The sequence below is a fragment of the Fusarium falciforme genome, chromosome 2 (assembly GCF_026873545.1).
Source record: "Fusarium falciforme chromosome 2, complete sequence".
NCBI classification, from domain to species: Eukaryota; Fungi; Ascomycota; class Sordariomycetes; order Hypocreales; family Nectriaceae; genus Fusarium; species Fusarium falciforme.
This window is the reverse complement of record NC_070545.1, coordinates 1,421,168-1,440,565: the sequence shown is the minus strand read 5'-3', so window position 1 is coordinate 1,440,565 and position 19,398 is coordinate 1,421,168. Positions and strand designations below refer to the sequence as shown.

General features: G+C 53.5%; 6 protein-coding genes across 6 annotated transcripts; 4 read left to right on the top strand and 2 right to left on the bottom strand.

Moving 5' to 3' along the window:
* Positions 1 to 430: 430 nt before the first annotated feature.
* On the top strand, positions 431 to 1,991 carry NCS54_00241400 (Chitin-binding type-1 domain-containing protein; the record flags this gene model as incomplete). Its single annotated transcript, XM_053148013.1, has 2 exons — positions 431 to 608; positions 688 to 1,991. The coding sequence occupies 2 exons, from the start codon at positions 431 to 433 to the stop codon at positions 1,989 to 1,991; spliced, it is 1,482 nt and encodes a 493-aa protein (XP_053003988.1).
* Positions 1,992 to 3,554: 1,563 nt separating this feature from the next.
* Positions 3,555 to 4,672, top strand: NCS54_00241300 (Hypothetical protein; the record flags this gene model as incomplete). Its single annotated transcript, XM_053148012.1, has 3 exons — positions 3,555 to 3,734; positions 3,955 to 4,222; positions 4,359 to 4,672. The coding sequence occupies exons 1-3, from the start codon at positions 3,705 to 3,707 to the stop codon at positions 4,670 to 4,672; spliced, it is 612 nt and encodes a 203-aa protein (XP_053003987.1). The 5' UTR covers positions 3,555 to 3,704.
* A 627-nt stretch (positions 4,673 to 5,299) lies between these two features.
* Positions 5,300 to 6,473, bottom strand: NCS54_00241200 (Hypothetical protein; the record flags this gene model as incomplete). The annotated part of the gene is made up of 2 exons (XM_053148011.1): positions 6,032 to 6,473; positions 5,300 to 5,976 (listed from the first exon to the last, which is right to left on the bottom strand). The coding sequence occupies exons 1-2, from the start codon at positions 6,426 to 6,428 to the stop codon at positions 5,300 to 5,302; spliced, it is 1,074 nt and encodes a 357-aa protein (XP_053003986.1). The 5' UTR covers positions 6,429 to 6,473.
* A 694-nt stretch (positions 6,474 to 7,167) lies between these two features.
* NCS54_00241100 (Hypothetical protein) lies at positions 7,168 to 9,537 on the top strand (the record flags this gene model as incomplete). The annotated part of the gene is made up of 3 exons (XM_053148010.1): positions 7,168 to 7,648; positions 7,702 to 8,750; positions 8,800 to 9,537. The coding sequence occupies 3 exons, from the start codon at positions 7,168 to 7,170 to the stop codon at positions 9,535 to 9,537; spliced, it is 2,268 nt and encodes a 755-aa protein (XP_053003985.1).
* Positions 9,538 to 10,295: 758 nt separating this feature from the next.
* On the bottom strand, positions 10,296 to 13,149 carry NCS54_00241000 (SMK-1 domain-containing protein; the record flags this gene model as incomplete). Its single annotated transcript, XM_053148009.1, has 5 exons — positions 10,296 to 11,170; positions 11,220 to 12,646; positions 12,696 to 12,780; positions 12,838 to 12,949; positions 13,033 to 13,149. The coding sequence occupies 5 exons, from the start codon at positions 13,147 to 13,149 to the stop codon at positions 10,296 to 10,298; spliced, it is 2,616 nt and encodes an 871-aa protein (XP_053003984.1).
* A 4,846-nt stretch (positions 13,150 to 17,995) lies between these two features.
* Positions 17,996 to 18,754, top strand: NCS54_00240900 (Hypothetical protein; the record flags this gene model as incomplete). The annotated part of the gene is made up of 1 exon (XM_053148008.1): positions 17,996 to 18,754. The coding sequence occupies one exon, from the start codon at positions 17,996 to 17,998 to the stop codon at positions 18,752 to 18,754; it is 759 nt and encodes a 252-aa protein (XP_053003983.1).
* Positions 18,755 to 19,398: the final 644 nt, after the last annotated feature.

The following is a 19,398-nucleotide window of genomic DNA, read 5'->3' as shown; positions in this document are numbered from 1 at the left end:
TTGAGGTCTGTGGAAATCTGATCTGTGGGCTTGCCTACCCTGCCCTGTCCTGTCTATGGTCTGAGCTGAACTGAGCTGAGCTTGTTGGGGCCTACTGGTCTTGGCCATGTTGGTGAGCCCGCGAAATGAGGGTATATCAACGCAGCATGTCCCCCGACTTTTGTGATGGCTTCTCCTTCTCTCGTCACTCACCAATTCTTCCTCAATCTGGTGTTGAGAAGTTGTTTTCTTTTCCCTTCCCTTTCTATTCTTCATCTTCTTTCCGATTTCACAGTCACTCCTTTCTTGCCGCTTTGCAAGGCATACACACTCCCTACAGCAAAAACAACAATTACGACTTTCTGCCCAAGCGGCTTTGCAGAAACTGGACTTTCTGCCCATTATCTCTTTCGTTCTTTCTTGAATCTCATCATCCTTTGAATCCTTCACAATGAAGTTCCTTTCCACCGTTCTGGGCCTCGCCTCTGTTGCGAACGCCCATACACTCTTCACTACCTTTTACGTCGATGGCAAGAACCAGGGTGACGGAACTTGTGTTCGTCAGCCCGAGGACGCTGCTACTGCCAACGGTCCCATCTATCCCATTACTGGGGATGTCATGGCTTGCGGTACGTTGAATCATCATGCTCCATTTAGACTTGTTCCAATAGAAACTCCATAGAACCCGTGACTGACAAAAACGCACAGGTCGAGATGGTGACAAGCCTGCCAAGTTCATCTGCCCTGCCCCCGGCGGTGCTCAGCTCACCTTCCACTTCCGTGAGGCTCCCGCCTACCACCGACCCGGAGCCATCGCCGAGGGACACAAGGGCCCCTGCTCCGTCTACGTCAAGAAGGTTGACAACATCCTCACCGACTCTGCTGCCGGTGCTGGGTGGTTCAAGATCTGGGAGGACGGCTACGATGTTAAGGAGGGCACTTGGTGTACCGATCGCCTCCGAGCCAACAACGGCCTTCTCTCGGTCGACCTGCCTACTGGCCTGCCCTCGGGCTACTACCTGGTCCGTCCCGAGGTCCTCGCCCTGCACAACGCTCCCGCTGGTGATCCCCAGTTCTACCAGGGCTGTGCCCAGATCTTCATTGAGAACGGTCCCAGCGTTCCTCTTCAGGTCCCTGAGAAGTACGAAGTTAGCATCCCTGGTTATGTCAACAAGGACACCCCCGGCCTCACCTTCAACATCTACGAGAAGCCTCTCGGCGAGTACCCCATCCCCGGCCCCGATGTCTGGGTTCCCACCTCTGAGGAGACTGGCACCAAGCAGACCCAGAAGTACGGTGTCATCCCTGATGACTGCCTCGTCAAGAATGGCAACTGGTGCGCCAAGCCCATGGCCAAGTACTCTGGCCAAGAAGAGTGCTGGGCCGCTGCCAAGGAGTGCTGGAGCCAGGGTGATGTTTGCTGGAAGACTGCCGCCCCTTCTGGCGGCGCCAACTGTGAGGTCTGGAGCGACTACTGCAAGGAGATGAACAACCAGTGCGAGAACAAGAACTTCGAGGGCCCTCCCAAGTTCACCGGAAAGGAGGTGTTTGCCAAGCCTGGCCCCATCCCCGCGCCCTACGACGGCACCGAGGTGAACAAGGACGGCAAGGACACTACAACCAGCGTCGTTGAGAAGCCCTCCACAACCAAGGCTGCGGCTCCCGCCAAGACCACAGCCAGCGCTCCCAAGGTTAGCGCCCCCAAGGCTGAGCCCGAGACCGTCGAGTACAACGAGGATGCTTTCCCAGCCTATGAGGAGACTCCTACCGGGTATATCACTGCACCTACTAGCGCCTCCGTCAGCAAGCCCAAGGAGACCTCGAGCGTCCCTGTGAAGGAGGGAAGCTCCGGCCTCAAGGTCTCCAAGGACGGTCGCTGCGGCGGCGAGACGGGTCAGACCTGTGAGGGCAGCTCATTCGGCAACTGCTGCTCCAAGAAGGGTCGTTGTGGCCGCAAGAGCCGACACTGCGATTGCGGCTGCCAGAACGCCTTTGGCATCTGTGGAGAGTAAAGATGCCGTAGCGGGCATCTTGGAGAAGAACGGGGTGTTTAAACTTCTGTGTGTTGGAAAATTTGATTCACTTCATCATGTACATTTGGGGGTTAAATGGTTCTTTTGAGATGACGAGATCTTGACCCGAGGAAGATTGGCTGGATCAGTCATGTACAACAACAACAAAAGCTTATGAGAATATGCGAGCAATGAATCAGAGACTTACTGCTCACCCGACTTATCGTCCACTCAATGTGCGTATGTCCTATGCAACTGAAAAGATCAATGAGACCTTAAAGGCGCAAAGTATGACCCCAACTCCCGCCCTCTCAAAGACCTCGACTTTATGATGATTATTTATGTAAAAATACTAAAGATATATCCTAATAAGAAGTGATAGTTTAGATCTCTATTATTTTCTCTCTTAGTCTTTTTATTATATATTATATTTTTTTAGCTATCCTTACGGGGGAATATGCTGCTAATCTTTAGACTACTGTCTCGCCTTTCTTGACCCATATTCATCAACCTGAAGAGACGAGATTCCACGTTATATGAGTTGGCAACGGCTAGTTGAGCATGAATAATCAAGGATGATGAGACAGATAGGAATAGGTGAAACTTGTGAAAATCAGGCAGCGAATGAGGATGGACATGAACTCTGTCACAACTTGTTCGAAGTATGAAAGGGATGAATGCAATGTGTGGCGAAAAGGACGACGACAAAGTGTGGCTGAGAGGCGATGGGTGAAGGTGTCTGATGACAACCACGATGACGTCGAGGAGCAAGGGGTTGGAGGATGAGAAAAAAAAATTCTGGCAAAAAAGTCCCCTTGCTTGGGGAAATTATAGGGACGGTCCGGGTTTGTGCAACGGTCTTGCAAAGGGAGGGACGCCACAACGTTCAGAGTGCTTCAGGGGTGGTGCTGTGGTATGCATCCATCAGCTTGATACAGCGCGGTTCTGTGGAGGGATGGGCTGGATTTGAGGTATCCGGTTGACTGGTAGGGAGTAGGGTTGAAATGTTTGAGGATAGGTATCTAATTAGGATAGAGGACAGATGTAACAGTGATATGATGCTCGACTCGATGATGGACGGACATTTCGTCATATTTCACAGATCCAAGTTGGTTAATCAACCGATCGTTGACCACCTTACCCATGCCTGACAGTTGACGGATAGACAGGCATGTCCGTCCGTCCGTCCGTCCGTCCATCTGATGTGATCCTGCCGGTCTGTCTGACACTGATTAAAGTCGAAGCTTGTTCTTGTCAGGCTGCCATATTCGAAAGACATCCATGTCTGTCGTTGGTTGACCATGCCTGCTTTAGCCACCTGGCAATTGGGCCTCTCCCCACTGAGACAATGGACCCCAGGCGGAGGGCGCTGTGACGGCACCTCGGCCCCTGTAGAGACGCACTAGCCCACTGCGCAGGCGCCCTGCCTGCCTATGCCAGGTAGGTAGGTTGTCACCTGCCGGCGCTGCACCAGCCTGGAAGGCAGCCGCCCCCGACCAAAGGTCTAGAGTTTAGGTAACCTTGTCCCGCCGCCAAACTCGCTCTGCCTGGATCCATCTTCAACCTTCAAACCCTCGACTCGACGAGCGCCCCCGATTCCCTCAACTCCCTCTCCGCCCTCCCGACCTCCTCCGTCCGCCGTCGTCGCCCGTCCTTCTTGATCGCATAGCCTGCTGCTCTGCTCTTCCGCTGCCATCGGCCTCCCCTTTCATCATGTCGAATAATCGCAACTACGATTTCCTGGTACGATACCTTTACCTGTCCACGCTTCCCTCCCCCCACCGCCCGCAAGCCCGCTCAACTACCCCCCTGCGTCCCTGGCATTTTGTCTCGAACCAACCCCCAGATGGGCCATGTGAATTTGCAGAGCCGAAATGTTGCCCTTCGCGATCGCCGCTCAGTGCCCGCGATGGCGTTGAGAATCACTCCCGCTGACCATGTGCCCTCTTCCTCCACCGTATAGATCAAGCTGCTCCTGATAGGCGACTCCGGCGTCGGCAAGTCGTGCTGTCTGCTGCGCTTCAGCGAAGACTCCTTCACCCCGTCCTTCATCACCACTATCGGCATCGACTTCAAGATCAGGACCATTGAGCTCGATGGAAAGCGCGTCAAGCTGCAGATCTGGGATACCGCCGGCCAGGAGCGCTTCCGTACCATCACCACCGCCTACTACCGCGGTGCTATGGGCATCCTCCTGGTCTACGACGTCACCGATGAGCGCTCATTCAACAGTATGTCTCCGTGTCATCTTGTCCCGCCGAGCCCTGATGATCCATCCCACCATCTACCGTCGTTGCCGCCTCCTTGGCGCCGCCGGCCAAGCCATGGCACCCCAATCGACGCACCATGCTGACACTGACATTGCAGACATCCGCACCTGGTTCCAGAATGTCGAGCAACACGCCACCGAGGGCGTCAACAAGATCCTGATTGGAAATAAGTGCGACTGGGAGGAGAAACGCGTCGTCTCTACCGAGCAGGGCCAGGCCCTCGCCGACGAGCTCGGCATCCCCTTCCTCGAGGTTTCGGCCAAGAGCAACATCAACATCGACAAGGCCTTCTACAGCCTAGCCGCCGACATCAAGAAGCGACTCATCGACAACTCCAAGAACGACCAACCCTCGGCGAGCGGCGTCAACGTTGGCGACAAGAGCGAAGCCGGCGGCAGCAAGTGCTGCTGAGCCACTGAATACCCCGAGGAGCCCGTATCTGTCTTTTCTCCGTCTGCCGTCCTTATTTATTAAACTTATAACTTTTGTTAACTTGGCACGCCGTGGAGCGGGTCGGTGTGCCTGTGCTGTGATGCGAGTTGGAGAGTGAGTTCACCAAGAGAGTGGGAAGCGAACTTGGGCGTGGGAGGAAAGGCAACCGAAAGAGAGGAGGAACAGATGGATGATGGCTGGCTGGCTGGCTGTAAGCTGGGTTGAGCAGGGCGGCAATCTCAGTCATCATGAAAGAGGAGATGCGACACTACACTACGCGCGAGGTTTTGGTCATGTCCCATTTTCCCCCTGACCGACCTTCCACCCCATCTTAGAGAGCAAATCCGGTCTGGAGTTTCGGTTTTTTGATCTGGGTCTAATATACATTGCTTTCGTTACGTGTCTGGTCTGTTTGTGGTTGCGCTTGGATCGAGAGGCTGCTTTATCATTGTTCACAAGAGGCATTGCAGGGGGGACACAGTAGAGAAGCTGCATCGAGAGAGGGTGCTGGACAGATGGCCACAATGTCGGATGGCATTGAGGGGAGTGATGTGCCATGGCCGATTCATTTTTTTGATACTGTATCCGTTCTATCATGTTCAATCGCTAAAACTCAATATACGATGCCGTCACTGTCGTTTTTCTGCCTTCGTCGTCCACCTCAAGCTCCCGCTGGTTCCAGCTCCGAATAAACCGCCAGGCAACCTCGGAGTCTCTGCAAAGAAGGACAAAGCGAGTGTTGAGCTTGAGGCGAAAGTTGATGTCTTCTAGGGGCACTCGCATACCGTGCTTGTCGAGCAAGGCGTGGTCTTCGGTGGTGCGGGAGAGCGAGTAGACGGAGCTGACGTTCCACGGATGGTTGCGCTCGGCGCCGTCCATTCTGATCAGCCTGTCGAGTCCCGGGCCCGATATGAGCGGGTGCCGCAGCTGCAGCAGGACCGCGGCCGGGGGAAGTCTATAGCCGGAGCGGCGGACGAGGAGGTCCATGAGGAGCTGCCATGGCCATTTGCCCTTGGCGCGGGACAGTCTGGACGAGATGGTGCCCGGGTACGAACCCGGGACGAGGGAGAACTGCTCGAGCTCGGCCTCGAACTCGCCGTCGCCTCGCAGCCCCGGCGGGACCTCGCTGGTCCAAAGGCCGGTGGTGCAGTGCAGCTTTATCCGGGCGAGACGGAGGAGACGGTCGAGCGTGGCTTGGTAAAGCTCGGCGGCGGAGCTCGATCCGAACGAGATGCGGTAGGTGCCGATGGGGTCGAGCGTCCACGGGTCACGCTCCTGCTGGACTATTAATCTCAAAGTTAGCTTCTGGCGAATGGTGCAGGTTAGAAGAATACGCACCCTCCTTGATGAGGTTCCTCCAGCTAGCGAGATCCTTAGCGTTTAGACGCAAAAAGTCGCTCGAGACCAGCGACGTCGGCAGACCTTCGAGAACAAGCATGCGAGCAGCCTGGTTGTTGCGCTTCCAAAACTGATTCTTGGCCTCGAGGCGGCTCGCCTCCTCGATAGGATCAAGCCCGGACCCGGGGGTCTCGACGAGCGTCCTCCACTTGGCGAACTCGTCCTTGGGACTGAGCTCAACCTTTGGGATCCCGAGCTCATCCTCAGGTTCTCTGTCTTTGCTGTCCGGGGCCTTCCTCCCGGGCACCATCCACCGTGGATCCTTGGGGTTGCGGACCGACGAGATGGACCTGGCGCCGAGGGCGGCCGCGCTGGGGAGCCATCGGGGACGGATCATCCGGGCGGAGGCGTGTAGGCAAACATGGGATGCCCCTGGGGAAGAGGGATTGAGTGAGGTTGGAGGTGGAAGCTCGAAATGTTGGAAGGATTCGAGGTTTGGGAGAATTGGACATGTTTTGCGCCGGGGCTCAAAAAGGTTTAGTGGACCGACCCTTGGAGGTGGGACGTATCATGGCAGGACTCATGATGAGAGAAGGATGGCTGTTGTTGGCATCTTTGATGTTCTTTGCCGGTTTATTACACGAAGGGTTAGCAGTGCATGGTCAAATTAATGGATTGCACATAATTCCTTTTGTGTCTTCAGAGAGAGGCTGCAGCTGGAGTACTGTTCTGCTTGATCTATTCCACGAGATGATAGTCTGCAAGGATAGTCGCGAGATATGAGTCTCGTCTAAAACCCCTCACTCAGCATTAGAGAACAAGGGAAATGGACGTCGAATTTGAATTATAAACATATAAAAAATGTATCGCATATTACTCTTATTGATTCTCTATGATTCCTAAAATTTATGAAAAATATCCAGATCAAGATAGTCAAAGCCTATACCATTTTTTACATCCATGGCCAGGCTCCCGCACTAGTTTGCAATTCTTGCCATTTGTGTGCATCTGAACTTTTACACTGATCAACTACAACCAAGGCCAATAGAAACTGGATCAAGAATCGCCTCTTCACCTCGACCCATTTAATTTTCTCTCTCTACTTCTTCCTCTTCTGATTGACTTCACCCTTTAAAATGCTCGCAAAGAGCATCGACGCCAAGGTGCGGCCTTTGGCCAACACCAGCCTCGAGAAGTCGAGTCTCATCGGCGCCGCTCGCATCTACGTGAGCAAGGATACGATGCTCTCGCTCAACGGAAACCTCGAGAGCGGCAAGCACTGCATTGTCACGAGGCTCGATAACCCCCGCGAGGCAAAGGAGGATGGTCCCCGAGAGGAGCTCCAGCGGGAGGCGTCGCTGTGGATTCTGCCTGAGAAGAACTTGAGCCCCAACGTCGTGATGATGACCAGGGCTTTCCAGGATGCGACGGGCTTCAAGATTGGCGACCTTGTACGCATCGCCCTCGCGGGGACGACGCCTGATGCAGAGGAGATTGTTGTTCAGGATGCTACTGAGAAGACTGAGAAGACGGCGAACGATATTGAAAGTATGAAGAAGCATGAAAAGGAGGCCCGATATCCTCCTTCCTGGGAGGCATCTCTCGCTTGTGCTCTGGGTACGTTAACTATACCACAGACCATGGAGAAAATACTAACCTATGATATCCAGCTCGTGCTGATCAAGTCTATCCCGGTATGGTCCTGGAAGCAATCCTTTCCAGCAAATACCGACGGGCTTTCAAGGTCGTATCCGTCAACTCTCAAACCAACAGTCTGGCCCGTTTCAACAATGCCTCATCAGCCATCCGCATTTCCGACGGGAGCGAGCCAGAAGCTGAAGTCAACGGCCAGGTAGGCGGTGACCTTATCGTGACGGGTGTTCCTGGAATGGGAACCCAGGTCGAGGTCCTCAACACCTTCCTCGATGCCTTCACAAGACCATTCTACTTCAAGGGCGAGCAGAAGTCATGCGGATTTGTTATTCACGGCGGTCAAGGCACCGGCAAGACCTTCTTCTTGGAACGTGTGGCGGCGACAAAATGGGGCAGGGTGCATTGGATCAAGCCATCTGAAAAGATTGCCGCCATCAGAGAGACGTTCAAGCTGGCCCAGAGCCAACAACCAAGCATGATCCTCATCGATGACTTTGAGGCCCTGATCAACAAGGATCGGTCTAATCGAGACACGGTTATTGATACTATCGCAGAAGAGCTAGACCAACTTTCTGCCATTGCATCATCAAGCACCGCCATGCCTCAGGTCGTAGTGGTCGCGACCTGCACCGATTATCTTACAGACATCCCGGCCAAGCTCCAGAAGACCCGTCGTTTCAGTGGAAACGTCGCTCTCCCTATTCCCAGAACCTCTGAGCGTCTCGAGATCTTGAACTTCTTCAACCCCCCTGTCAGACCCGAGGAGAAGCAGAATCTCCTATTGGAGTTGGCCCAACGAACTCATGCCTACAGCCCCCAGGACCTAGACAAGCTTGTTTCAAACGCTATACAAGGTGCTGCCCGTCGACTTCGGAAATCGGGCGCCGATCCCTCGTTCGAGCAGGAATATTTCCTTGAACAGACGGATCTGGAGCAGGCAAGACAGGCGACTCGACCTACCGCCATGCGCGATATCAATCTCAACCCTCCAACCATTCACTGGCAAGATGTCGGTGGTCAAGATATCCTGAAGAAGGCGCTGAACCGCATGATCAGATATACCAAGGTGAGATCTCCGCGAGCCCCTGAAAATACCATCACTGACTCTCCTTCAGCATCCCGAGCGTTCTCTCCGTCCTCCACCAAAGGGTCTTCTTCTATATGGTCCTCCAGGTTGTTCCAAGACCCTCTCGGCACAGGCTGCCGCTACTGAGTCTGGTTTCAACTTTTTTGCCATCAAGGGCGCTGAGCTCCTGAACATGTATGTCGGCGAGACTGAACGAGCAGTTCGCACTCTTTTTGAACGTGCCCGCAACGCCTCTCCGTCCATCATCTTCTTTGATGAGATCGACTCCATCGGTGGTTCACGTACTGGTGGCTCAGGAACTCGCAGCACAGGCGGCGTCAACATCCTCACCACCCTCCTCACAGAGATGGATGGCTTCGAGGCTCTCTCGGGCGTGCTTGTGCTCGCAGCCACCAACCGTCCCGAGGCTATGGACCCTGCTCTGATGCGTCCCGGTCGTTTCGATCAGGTGCTCTACGTTGGACCTCCGGATGCATCTGCTCGCGAGGCCATTTTCAATGTGCACCTCCGCGGTCTACCTCTTGCCCCTGATGTCGACATCTCGGACCTTTCGGCTCGTTCAGAAGGCTACTCTGGCGCCGAGATCAAGTCCATCTGTGATGGAACATACATGCTGGTGCAGGAACGGTTTGATGACGATGAGACGAACAAGCTCGAGCTGAACATGTCGGACTTGGTGACGGTGCTGGAGAGGACGCCACGCAACATTACGAAGCAGATGATTGATGGGTATGAGATGTGGTCGAAACAGTTCAAGAAGGTCTAAGAGTGTGAGAGTTATCTCACATATTTCCTTTGTCAACGATACATGAAGATATCGTCCTGGGCTAGATAACGACATGATGGTACAGAGTAGATGCTTAGATAGGGATGGATGGCAGGGTCATAGACAAAAGTTTGTTTTTCATCTACGGGTCTTTGTTTTCATTCCATCATCACCAGAGACCTCGTCCTTCAGACTCCGGCTCACCCTCTCGTTTTTCAGAGAGACCATCCATAGTCATATATGTTATGATACACAGCCAGCCACCTTTCCTCACATCGGCCGCTCGTCAACTGGCAGACCGCCGCTCATCTAGAGCCCCCTTCCTCCCCCTTTCGCGATCCTGCCAATCTCATCACCCGAAAAATCCCATTTCGTTTCCCTCCCACGCCATGCCATGCCATGCCGCCGCTTCTCGACGACTCTATCACCCAGAAGAAGGCCGAGTCTCAGCCCCGACGGAGAGCCCCATTAGACCAGACCAAGAGTTGCCAGTCTCCTAGCGCGCCTCGGCAAGAAGCCGCCAGGAGACGAGAGCAAATCATACGAAACCAAGAGTATAGTGACGAGGAGCCACAAGGAGAATTCAAACACAACGCCAGTCTCCTCCGCATAGACCATCCCTTAACCAGCCATCCTTGCCAAATGTAATTTGTGAGGGAACGAGTCCTCCGAGCCCACGTCCCCCCCCCGTTCCCTGGTAAACCAAAACAGACCGAATACCCGTACGCCATCGCCGAAAGAAGGGCACAATGAATTTTTCACGAGTCCTCGTTGGATCCCGGGCCGCTGCCTGTCCGTAGAGCCGAGGACAGGCTGATGGCGATCTTCTTCGGGCCATTGCCACTGGTAGGGCCGGCGTTGAAGCTCTTGCGTCTTCGGAGGACGCCGTGAGATGCTCCCGAGCCGCTACCAACAGAGCCACTGCTGTTGCGCCGCTTGTTGTGCAAGAGCTTCCCGAGCTCATCTTCGTCCTCGTCCTCTTCGCGTCGTCGCTTTTCTGACAGTCGTTCCAGCGGTGGTACAACTCCGAGGCTCGAGTCGATTGGTGACCCCACGGCGTCCGATGCCACATCGCTTTGGCTCTCTGATGCTTGAGGGTCAACATTTTCGTCCGTCTCCTCATCGGATGCGTAATCAACGAGAGGTTTCGATGCGGTAGACCCGTTGGTCGAAGGCGCCTTCTCTAGGTCCTTGTTCTGTGAATCCTCCTCTTCCTCGGGGTCCGATGTTGCCCAGTACTCTTCTTGCTCCTGCTCAACATTGATTTGTTCCATCAATCTGGTCGGCTGTGGTCTCCTGCCTATCTCATCCTCTCCCTCTAGGAAGTAATCCATGTTTGATGTATATCCCTGGGTTTGATCATATCGAAGAATGATGTCTCGGAATGTGGGCATGGAGCTCAAACCTAGCAGTCGCTCCCGGTAGTTCACCACAAGGTGCTTGATCAGATCTTTTACGTTCTCCTTCTTAATGAACTCGAAGAACTCCAGCGACGCAGAACCCAGGAGGTTGTCCCTGGGCATGGTTTCAATAAGCACATCGAGAATTGGTCCCAGCACTTGCTTTTCCGTCAGCTGCTTGATGTAGAATTCGTCCTGGAGTCCAATCAAAGAGCGGAAGAATCGGATAGCAACTATTATAGATTAGCATGAATCGAGAAACAGACAGTAGATATAGCGTACCCAATCGCAAATACTTCTCGGGGCATTTGAGAAGTTGAGCAACTCGCTGAGCAACGTTGTTCGACATGACAAAAAACTTGCAGCGTAGATTATGCTGTCGGATAAAGAAACACAGAATCTCTATCAGATACGTAAACATGGACGCTTGTTGTACGGGGAAGCTCATGTCTGTCCGCTTCTCCAGGTCGAGCAATGGCTTGAACAGCCTCGGCGCAGATCGTTCATAAAATCGGTGCAGGAAGATGTCTTGCTGGGGGTCCAGGCTCCCTTGAGGACGCGGTCTCCCGCCAAAGTCGCCATTCGCCTTTGCAAAACTCTCAGCGTTCGGCATTTGCGCAGGTCCAGGATCCAGGAGCACTTTGAGAGCTTCTGATATTTGCGACTTGACACCGAGGTCAACTTCCACCAATAGAAGATCAATCAGTGAGTCCGTCAGGGGTGGCTGATTCTCGTGCATCTGTCGGTAGAGCGTCTGGCGGATCATCTGGGGGTCGTGATCGATGATGGAGATGAGAATATCCGTAGCGCCGACCCTCACTCCAACGTCATGGTGTCGCAGTCCAAAGTGAATGACCTGCAAAAGGCCGTGGGCGATGAAGTTGTTGTACAAGGTCTGGCGGGCCGGTGGCTGGATGTTCTTTGCTATAGCACAACACTGCTGAATAAACAGGACCGCCTCCTTCTTCCTCTTCTGATCGTTGTTTGCAGTACTAAAGATACCAAACAGTTCGTTGAGGAACGCTGCATTCGCTTGCAGATGTTGGACAATGTCGACCTGGTTGAAAAAGATGAGGGAATTGAGGACCGAAAAGGTAGGGTCGTCGAGTATGCGGGCAAGGACGACATCCTTGAGGTACTGTAGCCGATATGTCTGATGGATCTTCCGACGGGTCTGCTCATCCTCGATCCGCACCACTTCCTTGTAGCGGCCTTGATTTCCGAGCCAGTGACGATGATTAGCTTTGTGACTGGGAAAGTCTGGATCATACTCGAGGGCGCCGACGACACCCAACACGCATTCGTCTGATACAGCATGCTCGATAATCGAAGTGTCGTTGAGGAGGATGACTGTCTTCATGATATTGCAGAGCCGGTGCAAGTCCTGGAGGCTCTCAAGATCTTCAGCCATCTCAACCATGGGAATGAGTTTGCCAATGTAATCCTCGGCCATGATGGCCTTTGCAAGCGCATCACGACCGTTGGCTGTCGTGCTCATCATCCGCATGGTTGACTCAATCTCGCCGAGATTTCCGAGTTCGGCGGTGGGTAGGTTGATCGTGGGCGGGACATCGATAGCGAGATCGTCGGAGAGGCCATCGTCTAGACATTTGGCATCAGCAAAGTAAACCTCCTCGGATGAGGAGTAGGTCTGCATACCGGCGCCAGCAAGGTTGTGAAAGGTTTGCTGGACGCTGCTCACGAATCGCCTGAGGAAGAGTCAGTGGTCGGCCCTAATGAATGAGACACGGGACAAACCAAATCATGGAGCATCCTTCGGCTTCTTGAAAGCTTAGAGCCATATCCACGCCATTGCTCGGCTCCTGCCATACGATGAGGGTATCTGCGAATCAAGTCAGACATATGACGTCTCCAGCGCAAATCGAGCATCAAGACGTGCCTTGCTGCTTCTGAAAGCCATCTTCTTTCTGGATCTTGGTCTCTAGTAGGAGGCGGTCGGGTTGGTCTTCGGATTCAACGATGACGCGCGGATCCTTGCGACCATCTTCGAGCTAGAGATCGCCTCAGTTAGCCACGCATCTCATGCGCAAGGAGAGAAAAAAAGGCCAGGGCGGATGAAAGGACAGCGACATACAGTCTCGAAGCTCGCGCTGCAGAAGCCTGTGCCTCGGTCGAACCAGTCATTGTTACGGAGCTCGTAGACCTTGACGCGCTTCTTATCGGTGGGCTGATGAGGCACGGGCTGTGCCATCATCAAAGAATCGGGCTCCCCCTCGGCAGTGAGGTTCGTGTACGCAGCCAGATCCGGGGCAAGTTCGAGATGCTGTTGTAGGGACAGCTCCGAGGGTTCGTTGTGGCTCAGGATCGTAAGCGCCGCCACGGTTTCTCACGGTGCGCGCAGACACGGCGCGACAGTCGGCTTTGTCAGGAAGCGGAATGCCCTGAATGAGGATTGCGTCGTTGCGCTGCGGCGCGGTAATCAATTCTTTTCAACGTAGAGCGAGGGGCAGCCGTCAATGCGCCATGCAAGAGGGATGTTTTGAGAGCGAAGCGGCTGCGAGGGCCGGTGGATCGGGAGTGGAGAGGTTGGATGACTGGACTGGCGACACGCCACGGAGACGAACGGCGGGAAGGAGAGAGCGACGCCGGCGACTAAATGAAAGCGCGACGAACAGGCGACGACGACGGCGACAGCAGGTATCAGATTGCCGGGAGCGGCAGGGTGGAGGCCGAAGCGGAGATGCGGGTTGGGTTTGGCGATCGGGCTCCGATAAAAGTGAGGACTTTTGAGGCTGTCGAGGATTGCGGATGAGGTGGGCAATGCGCGTGACCAGGCTGCCAGATGGTGTTGGGTTTGGGCCTTGGGGCCTTTTCCTTTTGGAGGGGAGGGGGGACCTTCCCCTTCGTCTTCCCTTCCATTTCCATGGGGGCGCGAAAAGCTCTTTGCAGCCACCGAAGCCACATGGTGTGAGGCTGGTGCCTGATTTTCATCCAATGGCAGCCGATAATGAGCCTCTGATGAGTGGGGGCCGGTTACGTGATTGTGGCTGGTGGTTTGCCACACCCCAACCAGAGTGAGGCTTGACCCCTTGATTGATAGCCACTCGATCTGCTCCAAAAAGAAAAGAATGGCCCCATCCCGTCCAATGCTCGTGTTTCTGCTCCATTCTTCTCCAGTTTCTCCAATGCCTGCTGTGACCCCTGGCCCTGTTATTTTGGTGATGCAGTCTACGCCATCATGCGGCGGCAGATAAGATGCTAAGTTAGCCGAAGGGGAATCCACGGGCGAAGCCGAAACCATGATTGTGGTTTACAGGCTGTGTTTAACACGAACGATTGGCTCTTGTGACAAAAGCAAAGGGCATTGCAACAAGTTTGGCGGACATGCAGCTGTCCGCTGGTCCGTTTATTGTCATGGACGAATCGCCACTTGCACTTTGCTTGACGATCTCCATGGACGTCACGCGATTCCTGCATTTTCCAGCAACAGGGTATTCGCGTCAACTCGAGCAACGCGTCGTCGAACATGCAAGTCAGTCCTCAATTAAGGGTCTCTCACGAGCCCCGTGATGGCACGTGGTCAGGACAAAGTTATGAGTTCATCCTCCTCTAATGGTAGGTAACAATAGATAATAAAAATGATAAAGTGGTAGATAAGGTATTATCTTTCTTTATGATAGTTCTTTGATTATTTTAGTCTTTTTTGGGTAAACTAGTTTGCAATATTTGATAAGAATTAGATGTTCTTGGCTATGATCTGTTGTTTCTTGACCCCTGTGACTTGTGATGGTTAGCTTCAGCAATTAAGTTGGTCATGACGCTACCCTGCAGGAACGTATCGGCGATTTTTTAAGTCAATCTTGTTGATAATCTAGAGAAGGTTTACCTTGCACGTGCTAAATTCAGCCCGCATTCTTGACAATCTGCTTTACTCTTTATCGCATTGCTGCTAATCCGATAGCTGAGCTTGACGGTGCTGTGTATAATGAGCTCTGTTGGATGACAGAGTTCCGAGCACCTGTGGAACCCGAGTGGCTAAGGGGGGATGATGAAGATGCATTGCCTCGGTATGGAGGCTTCACCTGTGAGGTGAACAGTCACAAGCAAGCACTCTTTTTTGCTACAAGCTCGATGAATGCTGGCTGGTACTAGTCATCTACACATGTGATCACCACCTATGGGTTATCATGAGTTAGCCGCGGCATGGCGCTGTCGAACAACCACTATGGTAGCTGCTAATGACTTCGACACACGTGATCGGTGAGCATCACTGAGACAAATGGTTGATGAGACATATCACCGACATAGAGGGTTAGCAATCTCGGTAGTAAACATGTCCCCGAACTTTGGCGGCCTCTGTCTTCATCCCGTCTCTAAGCTATGATCCTGTGGCCCCAATAGCAACTACTCCGCAAGATGAATGGAACAGCCCAGACAGAGATACGCCACGGTTAACCGGCTTAGCCATCTCCATCATTTCAAGAGGGCGGTGAGATTCGGGCACAATGGACAACAGCCAAGGCGCAATCGATAACCACGAGTGAGCCATCCCGTGACAAGCGTGCTCGCCAACGTCCCGGGAGGAAGCCAAGGCTACACGAATGGGTCTTAAGAGGTAGAAAGATCATGACTCGGCCTGTCCGACGGACATCGCGACGAATCAAGAGCTGAATAGGTCAGCTGAAGTGTTGCCGAGCCTTGCGTGGCACAGCAGCCGGCTCTCTTGACGTGGGTAGCCACCTGCGTGGAGGTCAAAACAAGACACCAGTATCCGTACACTGGGGTATTAACTCACCCTCGTCAAAGAGTCAGAGTAAAAATGTCAAGAATTCATAAAATAAGGGACAAATGTTTTTCTAAGAAATTTGAAAGTCTAAGAGGATTTCTTGTAATTGTTTATAGAATTTATGTATATCCCTCCTTAGAACGGTCATATTATTGATGGGTAGACAGCTTTGCTGTGATGGTGTCTCTGTTTTCTTGACCTGCCTGGCAATCTCCAGCTGGTAGCCTTGACGGGCCCTCGGACAATTACAAAGGCCCCGGGCGGCTCCAGCTCTTCACCGCCGCTGCGGCTGTTGCTGCTGAATACGGAATGGCAGCTGTCCATGAGAGTTTGGAGCCCCCAAGTTCTAGGCCAAGACCCGGTTTTGGGGGATCTTGAAAGGACAGGGCCTCGCAGCTTCGCTAACTCTTCCGGGAAGACGGGGGGCCTTCTAAAAATTCTAGCGCCGATGAGATGCCTGATTGAGCTTGGGCGGCGGAGTGACAGGAGGTGGGGGGAATCTCGTGTCCTTTTCGATTCAGGGCCGTAACGAGACAATGCCCAGCATCCCGATGCTTCCGGTCATGAAGTCTCTGAAGGGTCCATGAAAATCACCCCTTTTTGACTTTTGTTTCCCTCTTTTTATCAAGTCATAATCATGAAAACCTTTCAGGTTCGCCCTTGACGTCGTCGTGTGGCTTGACATGGGTGACATGCCTTGGCGTAGATCGACCAGGGGGGCCTGGACTGTCAAACCTGTCACAGCGCGGGAAGTTCCTGAATCGACAACCTCACACCGCCCGCGACGAGATGCTCCTCAAGCAGTCCGCGGACAGCGATAGGGTTCCAAGTGAAGTCTGCAGCGCACGAAACATCCTGACGGTATTGAAACAGTGAAAGGCGTTTGCCATCCAAGGCACAGGGACCGTAACAGTTGGGAACTGCCCTATGACGGGGCCGATGTCGATCGGTGCGGGCGTCCGGAATAGATTAGTGCTACTGCACCGAGCCCTGTCAACGTCGAGGCCCCTGGATGGTTGACCCTGTGAGCTTCATCGTGAGGTCAGCCCTGGCTTAAGAGAAACCGTTGAGGAAAGGATGTGTCGTATTCCCGCGTCAATTGACGTAGATGAGGCGTCTTGATGAGAGTCAAGCCTCTTCTCTGACGTGTAAGTGGTCTTACATGGGGGATGCTCCATGTCATGGAAGACATGGTGAAACGACGGCAGAGAATTCTACCTCCACAACCACGTACGGCACAAGGCCATCAGTGTCTTGGCCACTCGAGTAATCACAACGGCTGAGCATGAATGAGTAAGTCAGCTAGCAGACTGCAAGTCAAGGTCATCTTCTCCACAGAGACAGACGAGCTGAGCTGAGTTTGAACAAGACCCGCAAGGGGGGACAATACGACGGCGTAGGCGACAATAGCAGAGTCAATCGCCAAAAGAGGTCGGCCAAGAGTCCACTGCCCTTATTCACAGCTCGTAACTTTTATTCTTTAGGTCTTTGTGGCGCTGGACTGCTGCCAGGGGACGGCGAGCGTGGATCGGTCGCGGCCCCAGCCACCACCACCACAAGCGACAATAACTACCAGATTCCCGGGACGCGAGATGGAGCCCCTGCCGGAGGCGAACCTGGGCGAGACCTGGGTCCTGGGGCCCGTGTCTGACAGGTTGTCGGTCCTGTAGCTGGAAATACAGTGGATACTGCAAGAGATCCAGGCACGTGGGTAGAGTCTTCATCACGGGAGATGCCATGAACCCAGCACGGACACGGGCGGCCAAGACTGACGATGTTTCTTTCTCTAACCGAATCGCCTGTTTCGACCAAGATGCAGTCTAGCAATGGATACTTCAGCTTCCTTGATTCTCCCGCTGCGGATCCGTATTGTTCTTGATTCATGTCCCTGCGTCAGACATGCGACATTGTGGCTCAACGCTCAACGTAGAATGCGTCCCCATTTACTTCTCTTGTAGTTTCCACACTCTGGCGGTCGTTTCATCACGAACCCCTAGTTTCCTATTCTGTTCATCGCTGACGGCATCAGAGACGAAACGAGTCTTCTGTGGCGCACGACTTTAACCACCTCTGGTGGTAGGGCTCTTGGCCATCGCGCAGTCTGGAACCTGGGTTAGGATCGGCCACTCCACGCCGTTGCGGGCCACCAACTTTCCGGGCTTGTTCGGCTTGCTCGCTCGACGCTGAGAGAGGCTTGCTCAACTTTGACGCCAGCTTCCAACGCATCCGGTTTTCTCTAGCGCCGCCAGGGCCCGAGGTTGTATCGCCCTGTGTTGTGAATGCTTTATATCTATCCGTCTTCTCCCTCACGATGGCGACTTTCTTCTCCAGACCACAACACAAGACAACAACCACAACCAACAACCAACAACCAACAACCAACAACCAACAACCAACAACACCAACTACAGCCTCTGCAACTGAGACAACCATTGCAACAACTATAGCCACAGTTACAACATCTCACCCTTCACCACCGACAACCATCACCATGTCTATCCTCAACCACATCAAGCGCGCCCGCGACCACAAGGAGGCCGTCAAGTCCAAGGAGGTCGAGCAGCACAAGACCACCAAGCCCACACAGGCCTACCGTCACATCCCCACGCACGCCGCCTGCGACTCGGTGAGCAGCGGTCCCATGGGCTCTCGCCGCAACGACCGCTCCAAAGTTCGAGCTGAGAACCGCAAGCGCACCGCAAAGGTCGTGGCAGAGGCCGTCGCCGAGAGCCACTACATCCAGATGAACTTTCCCGGCTCCACAACCTCTTCTCCCTTTGCCAGCAGCAGCAGCAGCAGCAGCGGCTCTTCTACTGCCACTTACCAGGCCAGCGAGGCCGACTTCTACGACGGCGATGTCAGCCCCATGAGCCGCTCGCCTGTGCAGAGCTTCGGTTTCCCTGCGCCCCCTACACGCAACTTCTACCAGCCCAGTGAGGCGGCTTACCCTCATCCTTTGTCTCTCAAGGGCAAGGAGGTTGTCCGGGGTCCGACATACGGCATGGCCTACTCGGTGTCTCCTAGCAAGGACTCGCTCCCCGAGCACTTCCAGACGGCGCTCATGATCTGATTGCATACTCCATAGAAGGCTTCCTGCCCCTGGAGGGCTTGGCAGCCTCATGAAGTAAACAAACAAGGGCACGCCGGCCGTCAAGGCACACGACGCACGCCTTCGGTCAACGACCGGACCGCGCTCTCGTAACCGCCGGCATTGAGCAGGACTCAAAAGCCGGACCAACCGAAACAAAGTCTCTTCTAAAGCATCTCGGCTGGAATTCAAAGCGTCGCTTAAATAGACGCCACACGAGACGGACCGCGGGACAATCTTGAACGACTCAGGACTAGAGCCAACATAGAATGGCCTCATTCTTCTTCTTCTTCTTGACTGTCATGTAATAATTAGACTTTTCTAGAACTAGACGATTCTGTTTTCTTCATCAGTTGTATTAGCAAGCAAGCGTCTTGAATGGCTCTGCCTGGCGCGGAATGAAATCAACAATAATTCTCTTCAATGGATGCATATTCATATCATGGTGGCCTTGTTGTGCGTGCTTCAATTGAAGATTCTGTGTTAATCATGTCCGATGTTGGCAATTGCTCAAAACGGAAGCAACGACATAATGATGAAAGTTGTAGTGTTGATGTTGAATTAAAGCGTTGATTCTTGCATAAAGAATTCATGGTAGATTAAAGATTAGAATTCAATGCGCCTCC